This window comes from Alexandromys fortis, unplaced genomic scaffold (assembly GCF_014885135.2).
Source record: "Alexandromys fortis isolate MF-2015 unplaced genomic scaffold, M_Fortis_MF-2015_v1.1 scaffold_107, whole genome shotgun sequence".
In the NCBI taxonomy this organism is placed as follows: domain Eukaryota; kingdom Metazoa; phylum Chordata; class Mammalia; order Rodentia; family Cricetidae; genus Alexandromys; species Alexandromys fortis.
The window spans coordinates 2,592,381-2,610,830 of NW_026067987.1; the positions used below are offsets into that span (position 1 = coordinate 2,592,381).

The window sequence follows — 18,450 nt, forward strand, 5'->3', positions numbered from 1 at the left end:
TACAGAATATTTAGGGAGAGAATTTTACTTCTGAAAATGTGCCTTTTAAAAATAAATTGAGGGTAGAAGCCACAGACCACAGAAATGCTAATGACAGTTTTCTTGTTTTTGCATACTTGTTCCTAGACAGTGAACTGCACCAAGATCAAATTTTCTGAATCTTAATGATGTTTATATAAGCAAAAGTCAACTTGTAATTGTACAGTCTTGTTTCTAAAAACAAGTTACACATTGATTTGCATTACTTGAGACAATAATCAGATGATTTTGCTTGTATCCACAATGTTCCAACCATTTATAATGGTTTTTAAAATACGCATTTAGCATGACAAAAATGAGTTAAGGGAATATTAAGGTTAGGAAAGTAAGTTGGAACCTTCAATGAGACTAATAAATAACAATACATCCCATGAAGTCCCATGTGTTTGAAAGGGAGGAACTTCAGGATGCTGAGCTTCCTAGTGGTCACCAGGGAAGGAACACAGCAACAGGCCCTCAACTTGCATCTACAAGCACATTGCTCATCGATCACTCAGGAACAAAGTCTCTGATGGGAAGTTATAGACAAGACTACGGTTTATAATGAAACTGTCATTAAGACATCGTCAGTCCACAGAGATGTGTCACCAGCTGCCACTTGTCAGTCAATGGCAGCACCCAAAGGATCTTTAGTGGTCAACTGACATAATCTAGGTACTCAGCTCTCTCATCTCTGCATTTAGGTTTATTTCAGTAGATTGCGTAAGTCGAACCACCTTTATTTTACTGCAATAATTGGCTTCTTATATTAGAAGTTTGCGAAGACAATGAAGAGCAACAGGTTCCCAGGATACAATTTGTTATAGCTGTTGAGAGCCACTTGAGGTAACGCTGCACGGCAATGAGAATGGGCTTCATGAAAGAGGAAATGCCTACCAAAGGGACCTGTGTGGAGCCATCCCAGTGACTGCAAGTGGGAGGGGCTGAGAGACGTCAACAAAGGCCATCCAGATATGCTCAGCATGCAAGCATGTAATAGCAGCCATAGTGGGTATTTCAGTAAGCACACTTCCAGAATGGCTACACTTATCTCCACTCAAGCTTCACCAAAAAGAGTGAGTTATGAGAGGCAAGTGTGTGTTTCTCCAGGTTTCCTCATTGTGCAAGATGTGAGCAGCTGCTTTTTCTTTGAAGCTTTCTCCTGGACACAAGGCTTCACCACAGCAGATCAGGGGCTGCCCTGCCCTTTTCTGGTAGAAGCCAGCCCATAGAGACCATTAGCTGGGCAGATAAGACACACTGTTTGCAAGCGAAATGTTTGTTTTGGTGCAGCACACACACTACTTGGTGCCCTTTTGTCTCTAGGCTGATAAAATCACTGACTATTTAGGCTCTCTGATGGGAAGTAAATACTGGACAAAGACTCCAATGATTAAAATATGACAGAACTGTAGAACATTTTTCATTGAAATTGGAGATCATATTACAAGTTACTTTTTGCCTTGACGCCACAGTTCTTCAACAAAGCAGTATAAAGCACTATTCAACAGAACATCAAAACTACTTCAAGAATTAAGCAGAAGCTACTTTGTTTCACTGGAATGTAATCTAAAATATCTATAGTAACACTTCTGAAGTTTAGGCTACAGATGAAATCAGTAAAAACAAAATATTCTTAAATCTCACCCTTTCCCTTGACCAACTACAGCCTATGAGTTAGCTACCAATTCTTTATGACTCTGTTTCCACTTAAAAAAAAAAGACAGGGACAAGCTTTGGCTATTTTCAGTGTGTTGCCCATATGTCAGTTATAGCTATATTTTCACGATTTTAAATGGCACTACTGAATCACCTCCATTTGTGTTGACAATGGTCAATTAGTCTCTAGAACAATGAGCATAAAATGCCACACATCTTTTCTATTCACTTAATAATTTATCAACAATCTATAGGCCCTACTGCATGTATATTATGATGCTAAGCACATAAGCCAAAGGAATATGGCTCAGCCTTCCTGCAGCTCACAACTCAATGGGATAGACTGACAGATGGAATAGACAGCTCCCCATTTTAGTTTTAACTGCCAAAGAACTAGGAGTTTAGTTCAGAGGTTGAGCATGCACTTAGCATTGATGTGAGGTCCGGGTCCAACCTCTAGCAATGAAAATAAGGAAGTAAGTAAATAAAATCAAAAGCTATCAAAACACATATGGCGACAAAAATGACATGTGCCCCTTCCTCCCCAAAGACAATGCAGTATAATAAGAGTGACAGCCAAAGTAAGGGGCAGTGAGCTTGGATCTGAAGGCTGAGGACTAGTAGGGTAGAAAGCAAAAATGCAGTAAAGCATTTCTGCCTGGGTCAGTAGGAGCCTGGCAGTAGGTGACAGGGGCAAGAGCAGAGAACCAAGCCTAGAACAGGGAGGTGTGGCTCAAGAAGCTAACAGGGTCAGGATGCCTCTTGTAGCCCAGGCTGACCCTGAACTCACTGTGCAGGTGAGGATGACCTTGAACTCTGATCATCTTGCCTCTATTTCCCAGCTACCAAGATTAACACCATATACCACCACACCCACCTAGGAAAAGTTTACATTTCCAAATATAATATTACAAAGATAGTAAAGAGGGTTCCCATAACTCAAACAGTTATTTACCAGTGACCTCTGTACAAAGTATAGTTGACCTTGCAGTAAAAGTTATCTCTAGGGCCAGGCATGGAAATGCACAGATGTAATCCCAGTACTCAGGAGGTAGAGGTAGATAGATCTCTGTGAGTTTGAGGCTAGCCTGGCCTACACATGCTATGGGAAGTCCGTCTGTCTACGTGTTGCCTTATTGTTTAATGAATAAATGTTTCAGCCAATGGCTTAGCAGAACAGAGGTAGGTGGGGGAAAACTAAGTTGAATGCTGGGAAAAAGAGGGTGGAGTCAGAGAGAAGCCATGTAGCCCCGCCAGAGACAATTTCCAGATGGAACTTTACCTGGTAAGCCACAGCCACATGACAATACAAAGATTAATAGAGATGCTTTAGTGTAGGATATAAGAGGAAACTAAAAATCTGCTTAAGCTATTGGCCAAACAGTATTGCAAATAATATAGTTTCTGAGTGATTATTTCATGGGCTGGGCAGCCGGAAATGAACAAGCGACTTCCCCCAACATACACAGTGAATTTCAGGACAGTCAGGGCTATGTAAAAAAAAACCCTGTCAAAAATAAGAAAAAAAGTAAGAGTGGAAAGAAGAAGGGAGGGAGGGAGAAAAATGACGTCTCTGGCCAGTATGAAAAAAATGGACTTTCTGCAACGAGTGAGTTTAGGGAGATCAGTAATCTAATGAGCATCAAGGGCACATCTGGGGACAGCAACGATGAAAAAAAAGGGGGTGTATTTGAGATGTATTTAAATAGAAAAAATGGGATGATTAATGGAACAAAGAAATTAAGAATGATTCTCATGTTTCTAGGTTCTACGGATTAATTTACAAATCTATCATGTTCTGGTAGCTTCTAAGCCCATTGAATGAAGGGACAGAGTCTTATTCTTTATATTTCTTGCATGTATAAAGTGTCTGACATGGGCTGGGCATGCAGCTCATGAGAGCACAAAACTGGCATGTACAAGGCCTGGGGTTCAGCGAAAAACAAAGTGCATGTTCCCACAGACAGCCCCCCCCCCAAGAATACTCATGAATGAATGAAAAGATCATTGTCTACATTGAGCACATAATAGATAACAAAAGCCAACCTCACAAATACATTACCAAATAATGGACCATGGATTCATGACTTCAGTCATCCAAAAAACAGAAACATCCCTCTAATCTGTTCCTAAGAATCCCAACTGAGTGTCATCCAGGAAACACTCACTTAGCGAGCATTGGGGCCCAATGAACTAAGTTTGGAGCCACCATTTAAAACAATGCTTCACGACTATTGAGAACTCAAGAACAATGACACTGGGTTTTGATCCTACTGCACGTACTGGCTTTGTGGGAGCCTAGGCAGTTTGGATGCTCACCTAACTAGACCTGGAAGGAGGTGGGTGGTCCTTGGACTTCCCACAGGGCAGGGAACCCTGATTGCTCTTCGGGCTGATAAGGGAGGGGGACTTGATTGGGGGAGGGGGAGGGAAATGGGAGGCGGTGGTGGGGAGGAGGCAGAAATCTTTAATAAATAAATAAAAAAAAACAATGCTTCACGAATGTACTTCAACAGACACACAAATGATAAAGTCCCCCTTAGACCAACAGCAATTTGGGGCAGAAGGGAAAAGCCAACAGTGCAGTGGTTCTTAACCTTGGCTACGCTGAAATCAACTGAGAAGAAATGTCAAAAAAAAAAAATCAATGAGTGAGTCCCAGCTGTAGGCGTGTAGCGCCCCTCCAGGTTCGTGTAAGGTACACCCCAGACTTTATATAGGGTAGAAGCACCACCCAACAACTGAATCACTGATTTTTAAACTCGTGGTTTTCAAACTTAAAGACTCACACCAGAATCACCTGGAGGACTTATTACACACAAATTCAAAAGGTCTGGAATTGCCCAAGAACTTGTGCAAGAAACAAGTTGCAAGTGATACCCAGGCTGCTGTCCCTGGATGGTACTGTGTGAGTCCCCGTCCCAAGGTTGCCACTGGTGAGAATTTATTCAAACTCTTGCAACTCCAGCAAAACTCTGGAGAGGGACAAAGACCCATAGGTAAAGAAACAGTGTTATTTCAAGAAATTACTTTAGCAAACTATAGACAAAACTTCTTTTCTCTACATTATTACTAGAAAACTATGAAATGCATGTTAATTCCTCCTTCTTAATAATAATAAAAAAGATGATCCAAGACCGAATTTCTCACTTTATTCAGTCTATCTCCAGAAAGGCTGCTCATTTATTTAGCACAGTCTGGATGGTGCTTCTGTGCTGTTTTATATACTTTCTTTTGAGGGTCTGGGGAGATACCTTATTGGTAAAGAGCTTGTCATGCAATAATTAGGACCTGAATCCTAACCCCAGCACCCACGTTAAGACAAACATGGTAGTGTGTGTTTATAGTCCAGCCACCGAGGGGACAAGGACAGGGGCTCAATGTAGTCAACCTAGCCTAATCCAGAGACCCAGGTTCCACTGACAGACCTTGTCTCAATAAACAAAATTGATGGTGTCTATGGAAAGACACGTGAAGCTGTCCTCTGGCCTCCACCTGTGCACACACATGCACACACAAATCTGCTTTTGATCATTACCTGTATCTCAAGGTACATACAGATGAAAGTTCATTTCACAGCTAAGGGGAACAAGTCACGGAAAATCCTGTGATCCTTAACACCATACCCAATTAACAGCAGTCCCAAAGTGCACATTCTACCATCACCATGCCCATGACCTTGTCTACACAATCCAGGGTGTTCAGGAGATCATATAGAGGCACCATCTAGGAATCTAGAGATAGTTTTGATTAACATTCTAAAGGCTCCAACAGGCTTGTATCCTGTATCAACTCAGTTTCCCCCACCTCCTCAAACTACATAGACAATCCATAAGCTAAAGCCCACGCCAGAGCTCCATTAGCCAGAAACTTACCCTCAAACCAACACCCTAAAGGATGATGAGCCAGCATAAATGTGAACTCCCGTGACAGAGTTCAGGAATGGCTTTTCTCTTGTAGTATCCTTGTAAGCACTGACCCCATCCTCCCATCTACTGACCCTGTAAGCACTGACTCCATCCTCCCCTCTACTGTGCTGTCTCTTCCTAACTTACATTAACTCAACTGGTCAGCGCCTTTGTCACCAAACGAATTCCATTTTCTTGGAGTGCATGTCAAGAAACTAGAAATCCCTGTGGTGGCGAAAGAAGTTGATTGTTGAGTGGCACATAAAATCCACCACAAAGACTCAGGGTGAAGTCACGGCCCACTATTTTAATTGTCTTATCACTCTTAGGGGAGCTTAGAAATAAAAATTGTAGCCTAGCAAGAGAGTTTGCAAAGAGGAACAATTCACCCACTCAAAAACAGTTATTAGTATCTAATGTTTACTTATTTGCATAAATGGAAAGCTATTTAGCTTTTTGTTTTGTTTTGTTTCTGGAACTAATACTGTAACAAAAATCAAGTTTAAAACTGAAAAGCTCTAATTGCCTGGTAATGTAAAATAAATTAGTGGTTAATTTTGGAAAACTACTTAACAGTTTTCAAAAATGACTTTTAAAAAGCCACAAATATCCAGAAGCTACACCATATTTACAAACGTTCAAGGTGAAACAATAAAAATTCTAGACCCAGCTTCTCTGTCAAAATGAATGAATTATAACAGTTCAATTAAAGCTCTAATCAGATCAATATTTTCAAGAAGCAGGCACCAGTTCATCACAGTGAGCATCAAGCCCAGGAAGCACACAGCAGGCAGCCTAGAGTACTTGACAAATTAAAGAAAACCATTAGGCTGATGGAAGGCTGGCTCTGGGAGTACTCATGGCTGCGATCCACAGGCGTGCAGGATGAAATATCAAGAACACCACCTCTCAGCAAGAGGAGGTAAAAGAGAAAGTTTCCATAGAGTTCATTGTTTATCAGAATGAAGAATCATGAAGCCTTTTTTATGACTCAGTTTTAAATAAACATCCTAGTAAAAAGGAATAAAGTTAGAAAATCTTCTCACAAAATAGTATCATCATCAGTATCTTGATCAATAATGTCATAAGAACAGCCTATGTACATGTGGACTGTTAACTACTATGGGAAAGTGGGAACCAGGGCTAATGAGAATTCTGCAGAACAAGCAGATGATGCTGTTGAGCACATGTTCTTAGAGCATCACACCTACAAAGTAAAAAATCATTAAGCTTATAGCCACTGTCCAGCTGTGTTCTGACCGCTTCCTAGCTCTACCACATGAAACACTCAATGTCCTCATTCTGAAACTAAATAGTTATGAATTCATCCACCAGGGCTGTAAGGTGTAGGCTGTCTGCACAGCGTACAGTCAGTCTCCTTTCTCACCTTAACTCTCTACTCTGCAGACACTGGGCACAGAGATAAGGAGGAGACAGGAGAGCCAGACAGAGATGGGGGAAGAGATAGGAGGAGCCAGACAAATGAGAGAGGAAACAGGAGGAGGAGCCAAGAGAGAAATAGAGGAAGAGATAGGAGAGGCCAGACAGAGATGCGGGAGGAAACAGGAGGAGGAGCCATACTGGGATGCTGGAGAAGCCAGAGACAGAGATGGAGGAGGAGACAGAGGAGATAGACAGAGCCAGAGAGAGAAACAGAAAAAGCAAACAGGACGTGAACCTGTGACAAAAAGAAAGAAAATCAGTCCCACAGAGGCTGAGAGCAGGAGCATGTGTTCAGAGTAAAATAACCTTGGGTCCTCCCTCTGCACGCTTGTCCCCCTTTCCACTAACTGTAAGGGTTTCCGGTCCATAGCCATGTGCACATGCAGGTACACACATGCCTACATAATAGAAAGACAAAAAACTGCTGAAAGTAAGTTGAAAACAGATAAACAGCTGGTATTTACAGTCTCTTTATAGTTCGTTCCATTAAATGGAATCCATATTCTAGGCTGGGGTTTCAGAATAGACCTACAAGGTGAATTATTTACCCCTGAGTTCTCAGGGCATATTAAACTATGACCAGCTGACGTGTAGAACCCAGCTGATCTGAGCAAACAGGCTTACTCTTGTGCAAACAGTGAGCAGGAAGAAAGACCAAGGTTTTCTGCTCAACTACCGCCATACCTCTTAAAAACCGTAATACACAGATGAGGTCCCTAACGGTGCAGCCGTCTCCTGTGCAGCCCTTCCATCCTCCCTGCAGAGGCAATCACTCTCAATTCTTCTCTTCCTTGCTTCTGACTTTATCTTTCTAAATAACAACTTTTCTTTTTCATTTTCAGATAGTCTTTTACTTCCCACTACAGAATGAGACAAAGTAACACATCCTTAAGAGAAAATATACACAACCAAATTTATTTCAGTGCCTTGATAAAACTACACAACAGAACTCTTAAAAATAAAATGCAAATTAGCTGTCAAAATCCATAAAATTTCCACTGGAACTAATCACCACAATTCAGAGTTCAAAGCAATGCCTCACACAGCACTGAAGCAAGGCTTAATCCCTCGCTCCCGTTCCATCTATTCATGTGTTTGCATTAGGCTATGGATTAGTCAGGCACATGCGTTGATTCTGAAAATGTTCTGTTCTTAAAAATCAGGGCACTTAAAGTCAGAAGACTCACCAGTTCTTCTTAACCAATGTTTCTTCTCTCGTCTTATAGAAAATTACTTTAATTGTTTTACTTGGCATTTAATTTACCGTTACATTTCACCTCATGAAAAGACCTTTCCAATATAACAATAATTGACACAGGCTTTGTACATGCCATATGGGAAGTACACAGCAACGCAGAGGATATGACATGTTATTTGTATTGTAGAACAAACTGAAACTATCTGCATGCGACTCCACCTTATTGATGGGGACACCAGCCCTAACTTAAACACAATAAAACAACCCATTTGTCCTTAAAAACATTTTCCCATTCACACAGGATGCTATGTATTGAGTTCCATTTTCTTAACAACTACTTCAAACATAACTAAAGTGAAATCATGTTTCTGGGCTTTTATAATCAAAGTAACCAGAGTTGTCATCAATTTGCATCTAATTTAAATTCACTTACATTTGTAAACATTTATTTAGCATATTCCAATTACTAGAGACAAACAATAAATTACACAAATCCTATCCTGGAATCAAACAATATGCTCTGGTAACACAAAATACATTTAATACTGAAGTATTCTTGCAAGAATTAAACAAATATGGGAGCAGATATCCTTCTTAAAAAGAAATCCAAAGACAAGTATATTGAGATAGCCTACTTATATCAGAGAAATGTATCAAACTGTGCTGTAACACAGAAAAGTGTGCCTGGCTGGCAGAGATCTTTATGTTTAGCATATCTTGAAGGTGTAGCATTTAGACACGTCTTTGATCACTTTATTAATTCAATCACAGCCCTTGCACAGGTTAACAATTAACATCATACCATTAGCCATGTGAGGAATCAGAAGCCATCTTAATTAGACAGCCATCAGAAGCTGCACACTGCAGCTCAGCCCCATTTCTTCTGTTTGCTTTCACTGACCTTTTTTGTGGGTAGGGGGCTAGGCAGAGCTGAGAGGAAAGGTTTCTGAGACAGAGTACATATTCAGCTGTACTATCTGTTGACTTTGGCTGACCTTTCTTAGGGGATGGGGGGCTGCGGAAATCTCTGCTAGTAAACACAAGGATCAAAAGCCCATCAACCACACCAGAGCTGAGACTGACGGTCGACAGGCAGGTCCCATGAGTGAACGTGACAACAATGAAAGGGATGTGGTAGGTAATGCGTTTTGTCCAGATTCTAAGTTAGCACAATCCAATTAAAGATCATTTTCCTGCTATGCAGTAAAATAACCGATCCTTATCTTACTCCAAATTAAATATCATGTCATACTATTAAAAGGCATTAGTAAGAAACATTTTAGTATCATATTTAGCATGAGTAAATATTTTACTTTTCCTTGAGTGCTTTTATTTTGAAAATTACCAATCCACCCAAAAATTCCAAGACAGATATAACGAATGCCATCTACTTCTTCTAGTTCACCAACTATTAAAAATTTACCAGACTTGTTTAGCTTCCTCTCTCTGTATATATGTGGTATGTCTGTGTATATATAATATTTTTGTTAACTCATTTAAAACTAAATTTCAAGCATTGTGCCTTGAGCATCATTGATTTTGCTAATAAATATTAGAACATATTTTTATAGTGAAATGGTATTATATAAGTACAAAATTTAAAAAGGAAAACTAAAATTAATTGGCTGTCTGGTTAATGCCAGATATTATGTGTATAGCTTCTACTTAAAGATACTTAAATGTCATAAAAACATTATGGAATAAATAAAGGCTGAGGGATATGAATCACATAAGAGATTAAATATAACTCAATTAAAGTTATACATTAAATAACTGAGTATATAGCTTAAGTATACCAAATAAATATTAAATATGTAATAAATATTAATAACTAAGTAATTAAGTATATAGAATCATATAGTTTACATATACATATGTGTAGTGATGAGGCGAGCAGGCCTGCTTTTCATCCTGCCTGGCTCCCGCACGGCTAGTTTAACACCCAAAGTAACAACACACACATTGTATTCATTTAAACACTGCCTGGCCCATTATATCTAGCCTCTTCTTAGCTAACTCTCATATCTTGATTAACCCATTTTTTAATAATCTGTGTAGCACCACGAAGTAGTGGCTTACCAGGAAGATTCTAACCACCATCCATCCGTCTTGGGTAGGAGAAGCATGATGTCTGCCTCACTGCCTTCTTCCTCCCAGCATTCTGTTCGGTCTACTCCACCTATCTAAATCCTGCCCTATCAAAAAGCTAAGGCAGTTTCTTTATTAACCAATGAAAGTAACACATATACAGATGACCCTCCTACATCACATATGAAAGATATAACAAAAATTCTAGGATTGCAAACTCTTTTTCTATTATATCATGCTGTCTCCATTAAGATTCTTTAATAAAAAATGTACATAATATCTAGCAATTTAGAGAACAAACTTAAATAGTATGAAACACAGAAGTGGCCCCTTAGCTATGGATCTGAATAAAATGCTGGCTCTATTCACTGCTGCATGGTGAGCCCTGTTCGGGTTCCCACAGCGCCATCCTGCTAGGTTCACTTTTCTCTCACCTTCACAGTGCAATAAAAATTCCTACTCACATGGCTCCTCAGTGGCTTTGAGCAATATAATTATCTTATTAATATAATGCTAGGTAAAGCATGAATGATTAACACCTCAAGTCTCCCTGAGGTACTTACATTTTAAAATAGGAAACTTATTACTATTAGCATCTAATTTAGAACATCTGCTATTTTTCAGACACTCATGTGCCGAGAACATTTTGGGTACTACCTCATCAAATCATCTAAACATGTCTAAAATGGAAGCATCATTCCCTTTGACCAGTGTCTAGCAAGTGGAGGAGGCAGCCTTTCACCTCAAGTCAACTACTCAAAGGTCCACATAGCCACTGCGTTAGAGATGTCTACACAGAGAGTGTTCAAGGATTTCTCCAAAGAGTAAGGGATGTGGAGGGACAGGACTGGCTCTCTGTAACTTCCTACCCTGAGTTTTACTTCTCTCCCAACTACAAGGGGAAGAGAGCAACAAAGGGCTGAGTGGAGATTGCTTTTCTTGCTCTAAAGTAAAAGTGACTACTTCACCTTTGAAGATGAGAGCTGAAATGGGCTTTAAGTCCAAAGAGACAGACGGTCTTCTGTCACCGCCAATTATGACATTAAGGCTGACAATAACAGGACATTAGACAGCACCTAGTGTGCCAGCATTTGTGTATGTTAGCTCACTGGGTCATCACAACAATCTCAGTTTGCATGTCCCATTATCTCCATGTTGGAGATGTACTATCAGGTAACTTGGCTAGTAGATGTCCTTCCTCCATTGTGAGGACACCCAAGTATACTCCAAGCTCTAATAATTCTACAAGTATGTCTTCAATTATTCTCTATCTGTATTTGTGACTACATCTCTCTTACTATACCAGCAAAACTGATGGGCTTAAGCCTGCTTCTCCTCTCCAAACCTACTATTTTATCATCTCCTGCCATGATTTGAATGTAAACTGTCCTCTTTAGACTCAAGTGTCTGAACACTTGGACCCCAGCTGGGGATGGGCCTTGAAGTGGGACCTCGCTGGACCAAGGACTGCAAGGGCAGACCTTAAGGTCTTTTAGCCCCAGGAACTTCCTGTTCTTTCCCTGTTTCCTGAGTGTGGGTAGACACAATGTGAGCAGCTGTCCGCTGTCCTGCTGCTACCTCTAACTATAAACAAACTCATCTTTCTTCCCTGAGATTGCATCTTGTCTTATATTTCATCACATCAACAAGAAAAGTTAAAAACAAAATAATTAAAAATTTTAAGTAAATATACATTTCCTTAGCCATTTACTTCAATCTGTCCATTGCAATGCTGGCAGATAATAACAGACCTGTTACTTTTAAGGCTGCATACATTTGTCTTGGTTACTTCTCTATTGCTGTGCTAATATACCAAGACCAAGGCAACTATAAAAGAAAGCATTGAATTGGGGGCTTACAATTCCAGAGGGTTGGAGAACATGACCGTCCTGGTCAGAAGCACGGCATCAGGCAGGCAGGCAGGCATGGTGCCAGCGCAGTAGCCGAGAACTAACATCCTTATCTACAAACAGGAAACACTGAGCTGCCTGGGAGTGCTGTGGGTTTTTGAAACCTCAGAGCCTGCCCCAGTGACACATCTCCTCCAATAAGGCCATACCTCTTGCTTCCCAAACACGCCACCAACTAGGGGCCAAGTATTCAAACATACTAGCCCATGGTGGCTGTTCTCATTCAAATCATTACAACATCTATACAGTTTGGTAACTGAAAAGGATTGAAACATTGATAATGCTAGGTTAAGAGAGACATCATGTATAACATGAGTACACACAGTTTGATATTAACAACATTAAATTCTTATCATATTTTTCTTGCCAAAATATGTATCTTAAAAAATTAAGTTTTGGGGACTGGAGAGATGACCAGAGGTTGAGAGCACTGGCTATTCTACCAGAGGTCCTGAGTTCAATTCCCAGGCGACTTATAGCTCCACAGTTCCAGCCTGACTGGGGTGGATGGCAAGCAAGAGACAGTTTTTTTCCTGTCCATTGGTGCTTTCTTCTAAAAAGTCCAGTATCATCACAAACTAAAAACTCTGCAGTCATGCCTTACTACTTTAATGTGGCTGCATGTGGTGGCTCATGCCTTCAATCCCAGCATCAGGGAGGTGGGAGTGAGAGAATTAGGAGCGCAGAGTCATCCTTAGCTGCACATGGAGTTCACAGAGAGAGTGGGCACGTGAGGCAAGACCAAACAACAACACAACACCCTCCACCTCATCCTGGCTAAAGTGTGATTCTATTCCCCAGTTTGTTTGCATTCTTTTTTTTTTTAATAATTGTAACTTATTTTTATTTTATGTCCATTGGTATTTTTCCTGCATGTATGTCTTGTGAGGGCATCAGAAGACCTGGAACTGTAACTACAGACAGGTGTGAGTTGCCATGTGGGTACTGGGAATTGAACCTGGGTCCTCTAGAAAAGTAGCCATTGCTCTAACTGCTGAGCCATTTCTCCAGCCCGTTTGTCTGCATTCTTATACAGGCTCCTTCCAGAAAAACAAGTTAGAGGCATGTACTTTCTCTCAAGGTACCAATTCAGTCTGTTCCATCAGAGGGGCACACTGCATGAAGTCAGCCATAGGGACCCTGCCAGACCAAACACTGAGAAGGAAAGGGGAGGAGCTCTGGGGGTTAAGGCGACAAGGCTGGTTAAGTTCAATGCTTAGTGTCCTCACACAAACCCAGCAGACTTTACATTACCCGGGACAAGGAGATGTGACTTACAGAGTGACTAGCTAGGCGGAAAAGGCAGGAAAGGTATTATTGTTAATAATGCGATCCATTACCTCAGAAAAGTTACCCAGATACAAACGCTACTTGATATTGCACACAAAATGTATTTCAAAAATCTCAGTACCTTACAGTGAAGTCATAGGAACAAGAGGCCAGCACCGATGCATGAAATGGTGAAAACTGCAAGAGAGAGAAGTCGGGTGTAGTCACAGCTGCTACTCCACCAGTCGCCCCACAAACACAGTCAGCTGAGGCTTACCCACGAGTGTCTCTTCAAGTTGTACCTTCCCGGGCCTTATGTACTTATTTTGACCTTTCAAGTATTTATTTATAGCAAAATTTTAATTTTTACATTCTCCAAAGAAAATACCTCAAGTTCTATAGAAATAATTTATAACATGTACTCCTAAATGTTGCTATTTTGAAAAAAAGTAAATATAAATTCTTAGGAGCTACCTAAACATAACTCTACAAATATAAGGGACTGAAGTGTGTGGCAGTATATAGACAGACAATAACTATAGAATTTGCCCATTATATTAATACATTTGATGTTCATATACTCTCAGCAAAATAATCACTTAAATGCTAAATATAAATTTTAAAATGATTTAATGTTATTTATATATTATAGCTCATGAAAAATGATACCAAGGATAAAAATGTAAATTTTAAGCCCAGTGTCCCAGTTTAAATGGGCAGTGTCCCTGACAGCTCATTCATTTGAAGTGTGTGGCCACTGTTTTGAGAGGTTGTACAATCTTTTGGACATGGGACTCGCTGTTGAATTTTGAGCTACAAGCATAGATATAGGGACTATGAGCGGGTTCACTTGTTGCCAATCCAGGCAATATGAGTAAGCTGCTCTGCACGCTCCCATAATCCTAGACCAGGTTAGTCCAAGTCAACTGCCTCACCACCATGAAACTGAATTACACCTATTTTCACTAAGTAATATCTGTCATGAGATGTAGCCAGTACATCAGGCAGCAGCGTCAACGTAAATGATAAACAACCAATTCACTGTCATTGCATTTTTTTTTCTTTGGTTTCTTTTTTGTTTTGTTGGGTTTTTGGTGTTTTTTTGTTTTTGTTTTTGTTTTTGATGACCAAAATATTTTGTATGCATGCATGAGATTCTCAAAGACGATTTTAAAAAAATTAAATTAACGAAAGTAAAATGAACTAAGTACTAAGCTCTTGGTGTAAAAACGTGAAAATCAGGAGTCTTTCACGGTAACAGCAGAATCACCTGACAGGAAGCTAAGGAACCGAATTAAGTTCCCTTACAATGAGGTTAGCCTATTGGAAGCAGCATCAAAAAGTGAGCTTCTCTCCTGTTCAGACTAGAAAGTTTCTACACCCTGCACATTGATAGCTTTTATATGCATCATCACGCTGGAGAAAAAAAAAAACTACCATCTCTCCAAATCATTGAACACACATACTCAACAAATAGACAATTATGAAAAATAAACCCTAAATATAAACTACTACAGCTAAAATATTAAAATAATCAATTGACTAATAACAAGATGAAAAAATGGTTTTTATTTAACATGAAGTACTATATCTTTATATCATCCCAGTTTACTCAGATGTATGACCTAATTTTAGCTTCAGATATTAGCAATAATTGGATAACAAAAGCACATATAAGAAGGAATCAGCAATCCCAGCACTTGGGAGGCTGAGGCAGGAGAACTATAATTTTGAAGTCACCTGGCCTACACAGTGAGATCCTGTCTCAGAAAACCAAGAGCTGCAGACATAGCTCAGTAGTAGAGCATTGCCTAGCCTGTGCCACGAATAAACAGTAGAGCATTGCCTAGCCTGTGCCACGGATGTAACAGTAGAGCATTGCCTAGCCCGTGCCACGGATGTAATAGTAGAGGATTGCCTACCCTGTTCCATGCCCAGGCTTGATCCCCAGCTCTATACAACTTCAATCCCTAAATACTTTCATACAGGCTTCATTGATTATACTGATGCTTGTGTTTTTATTCTATGTGTAAAAAATAAAAAGACTTACTTTCACCTTCCTAATAGCATACTTGTGACCAAGAAGTTCAAAGACAGGTTGTCGTACATTCCTTAAGTCCCAGCCTCTCAAACTACAATCAACCGCTCCCGTCACCACCAGGTTCTGAAAACAATTCAGAAAAAAATAAATAAATAAAGAGAAACAAAACTATGACATCTTTGCAATTAAACAGTACTGAGGCTTTCCCACAGAAACAATAACACACTTTTGTAGTTAAATATATACCCATGATCTATTTTTTAAAGTTGTATAACAAGCAAAGAAAGGAACCAAAATAGTCATTTCATAACAAAAACAAAAATATACAACTTGAGAGGGAAGAAACCAAATATGTTTCAAGTACAAGATAGAACACCACACACAAGAAGAGAAAGGCAAAGTCTCAAACAGCATTGTAGATTTTCTAACTTACTTTCTCAAGTAGCAATACATGTACAAGGGTTTAAAACATTGTGACAACTCAGCCTATCTTTCTTTTTAAGAGGTTTAAAACATGCTCTGAGGTCTTACCAGACAGTAAAAGGCAAGACACTGGGCTGGCAATGTAGTTCAGTGATAGAATACTTGTCTCACAAGCATAAATGCGCCTCTGAGTCCAATCTTCAGTACACACACACACACACACACACACACACGTGTGTGTGTGTCAGGGGACCAAGATGACACAAAGTTATTTGAAAAAGCAAAGTGTTTGTTTTATTTGTTTTTTTAAGCCTAAATACTTCTATTGAATATACATATTTTCTTTTTATTTAAAGAATTCTGCCAGTGTGGCATTCCTTCAACTTTCCTAAATTAATTTAAACTTAGGGAAGAGAAAACGAAATAGGTAATTTTAGTTCTCAGCCAATAAGCCCTTTGACATATATAAATAGGTATATTAACATATTTATATCCATCCCTATATTCCTACTTTTTAATTCTCATGCTCAGATAATTTAGCTGAAGCTTTAAAAAGTTTCACATTGGTACCACCATCTTACAGAAGCATAGAAACTGTTTGGCTTAAAAAGGAAGAGAAAATAAAATCATCCTAAAAACTGATAAACTGTCAAATTGAAAACTGAGTTATAAACAGTTTGGTAGCCTGACTAGACACCCGAAAAACAAATGAACGCAAACTCTGGAGTACCAAGGTTAAGAGCAATCACACAAATACAAATTATGTAACGTGTAAAGCAGTTTCCAAAACAAACAAGAAAGGCTGCACTGTTGAACTCTTAAGAATATCTATTACTTACTTCGATGTTTTAGGAGCACTTAAGTCCAATTCATGCTAATGCAGGCCAGGCACTATTTACAAGTGACAGGGGCTGAATTTAACTTAATGGTCAGAAACAGCACCCAAGTCCACATCAACAAGACAGACAACAGCACAGTTAGCATTCAGAAGAGTGCTCTGCGGGGAGCCGTACTGTACCTCATTGTATTTACACCAGTCACAGCTCAGGATCTCTGTGTGATGTGCTGGAATCACAATTCGGACTCCTGCCATCTTCACATCCCAGATCCTCAGAGTCTGATCACCTGATAGGAAGGGAAGACCTGGTCAATCTCCACAGCCCACTTGGGTGCTCCGAGCAAGGGCGAGCTCACCACAAGTCAAGTGAGAAATGCCACTGCCAGGGTACTGCACCTAGATATATTTAAGACCATCACAGGGCATAGGAACTACAGTTCAGAGCAATACCATGGTAGTGCTTTTACATCAAAGAGGAGAGTCTGACTCTCACAATGAGACACCAAAATGGAGACATTGTTACCGTAGGAGAATCTGTTAGTGTCTGTGTTGGTGCTAGAGAAGAGCTCAAGGCCTCAAGCACAAGAAGCACACACTGCACCACTGAACCATGCCTCTGGCTCCTTCAGGGTTTTAGATATGCTACATTTTAACAGAGCAGCTAGAGGGAAAATTTCCTCCTTGAGAAAACAAGCTGAAAAATTATTATACTTTGCATTATTAAAATAAGGTTGGCACTGTTTAAATGCATAGTCGCTTTGCTAGATGAAAGTAAGTAATATTCTGGGATCTAAGAATGGCAGGGATGAAAGAATTAGTCTGAATGGGAAGAGTTCTGGTACATGTGAGAGCTTCAAATATCTTCAATGGGCCTAAAAATAATCACTAGCTCCAGTTTAGCCACCAGCCAGTAGAATCTGTTTCAGAATTCCAAACAGTCAGGATTAAACAATCTCTTGTGGTCTCTTTTAGCCCTCGGTGCCTACAGTAGTGAAGTGGATGCTTAGTGTCTGGTCTGCAGCCACACCTTTCTTCCAAGGACAACACATGACCTCCTGTGAAACAGGACTTTGAAACAACCTATGGCTCTAGAAGGACTCAGACCTCAGCTGGCAGCCAAAATTGAGTGTTTAGTTGTTTTGCTAAAAAAAAAAAAAAAAAAACTACAGGAGAAAGAAAAGTCACCCTCCGACCCTGCCCTCTCTTTGGTCTGACTGCAAACATGCAATTTTATTTTACAAGTTTTTCAAAATCCCCTCTCTTAAAACAGAATTTACCAAGCACAGCATCTGGAAGCTGCTGATAACCAAGCTTATCACCACGTGGAGAAATTTGGGCTATGGAGTCATCAGGATACAGGGACAAGTCCAGGTAAGAGACACAAAATGAGCGGTCTGAGCATCATTCCCGTTCTGAGCTATGCTTTCAACACATTCATAAAGACCTGGGGTAGATCTAGTTCGATCACTTGCCGGCAAAGAGACACAGCACTATGGAGAGAGTAAATGGGATCCTCCCTAAGTTTTCTGCCTCTAGAAAAATCAAGTCCCAGTGGAAAACATCCGATGCAGCATGAGGCTTCTACTGCATCCCATGAACCGCCAAGTGCTGCTAACTAACTTCTCCAAACTTCCTAACTCTAGGCTAGAAACCAT

The 18,450-nt window shown here is 40.0% G+C and overlaps 1 protein-coding gene across 1 annotated transcript in view; it reads right to left on the reverse strand.

The window, feature by feature from the left end:
* Positions 1-18,450, reverse strand: part of Pex7 (peroxisomal biogenesis factor 7) — a 65,730-nt gene that overhangs the window by 15,960 nt on the left and 31,320 nt on the right. The window contains exons 6-8 of the mRNA XM_050159455.1: positions 16,976-17,082; positions 15,544-15,657; positions 13,636-13,691 (exon numbers count right to left, since the gene is read on the reverse strand). Coding sequence (XP_050015412.1) covers positions 13,636-13,691; positions 15,544-15,657; positions 16,976-17,082 — 277 coding nt within the window. The remainder of the gene's footprint in view (positions 1-13,635; positions 13,692-15,543; positions 15,658-16,975; positions 17,083-18,450) is intronic.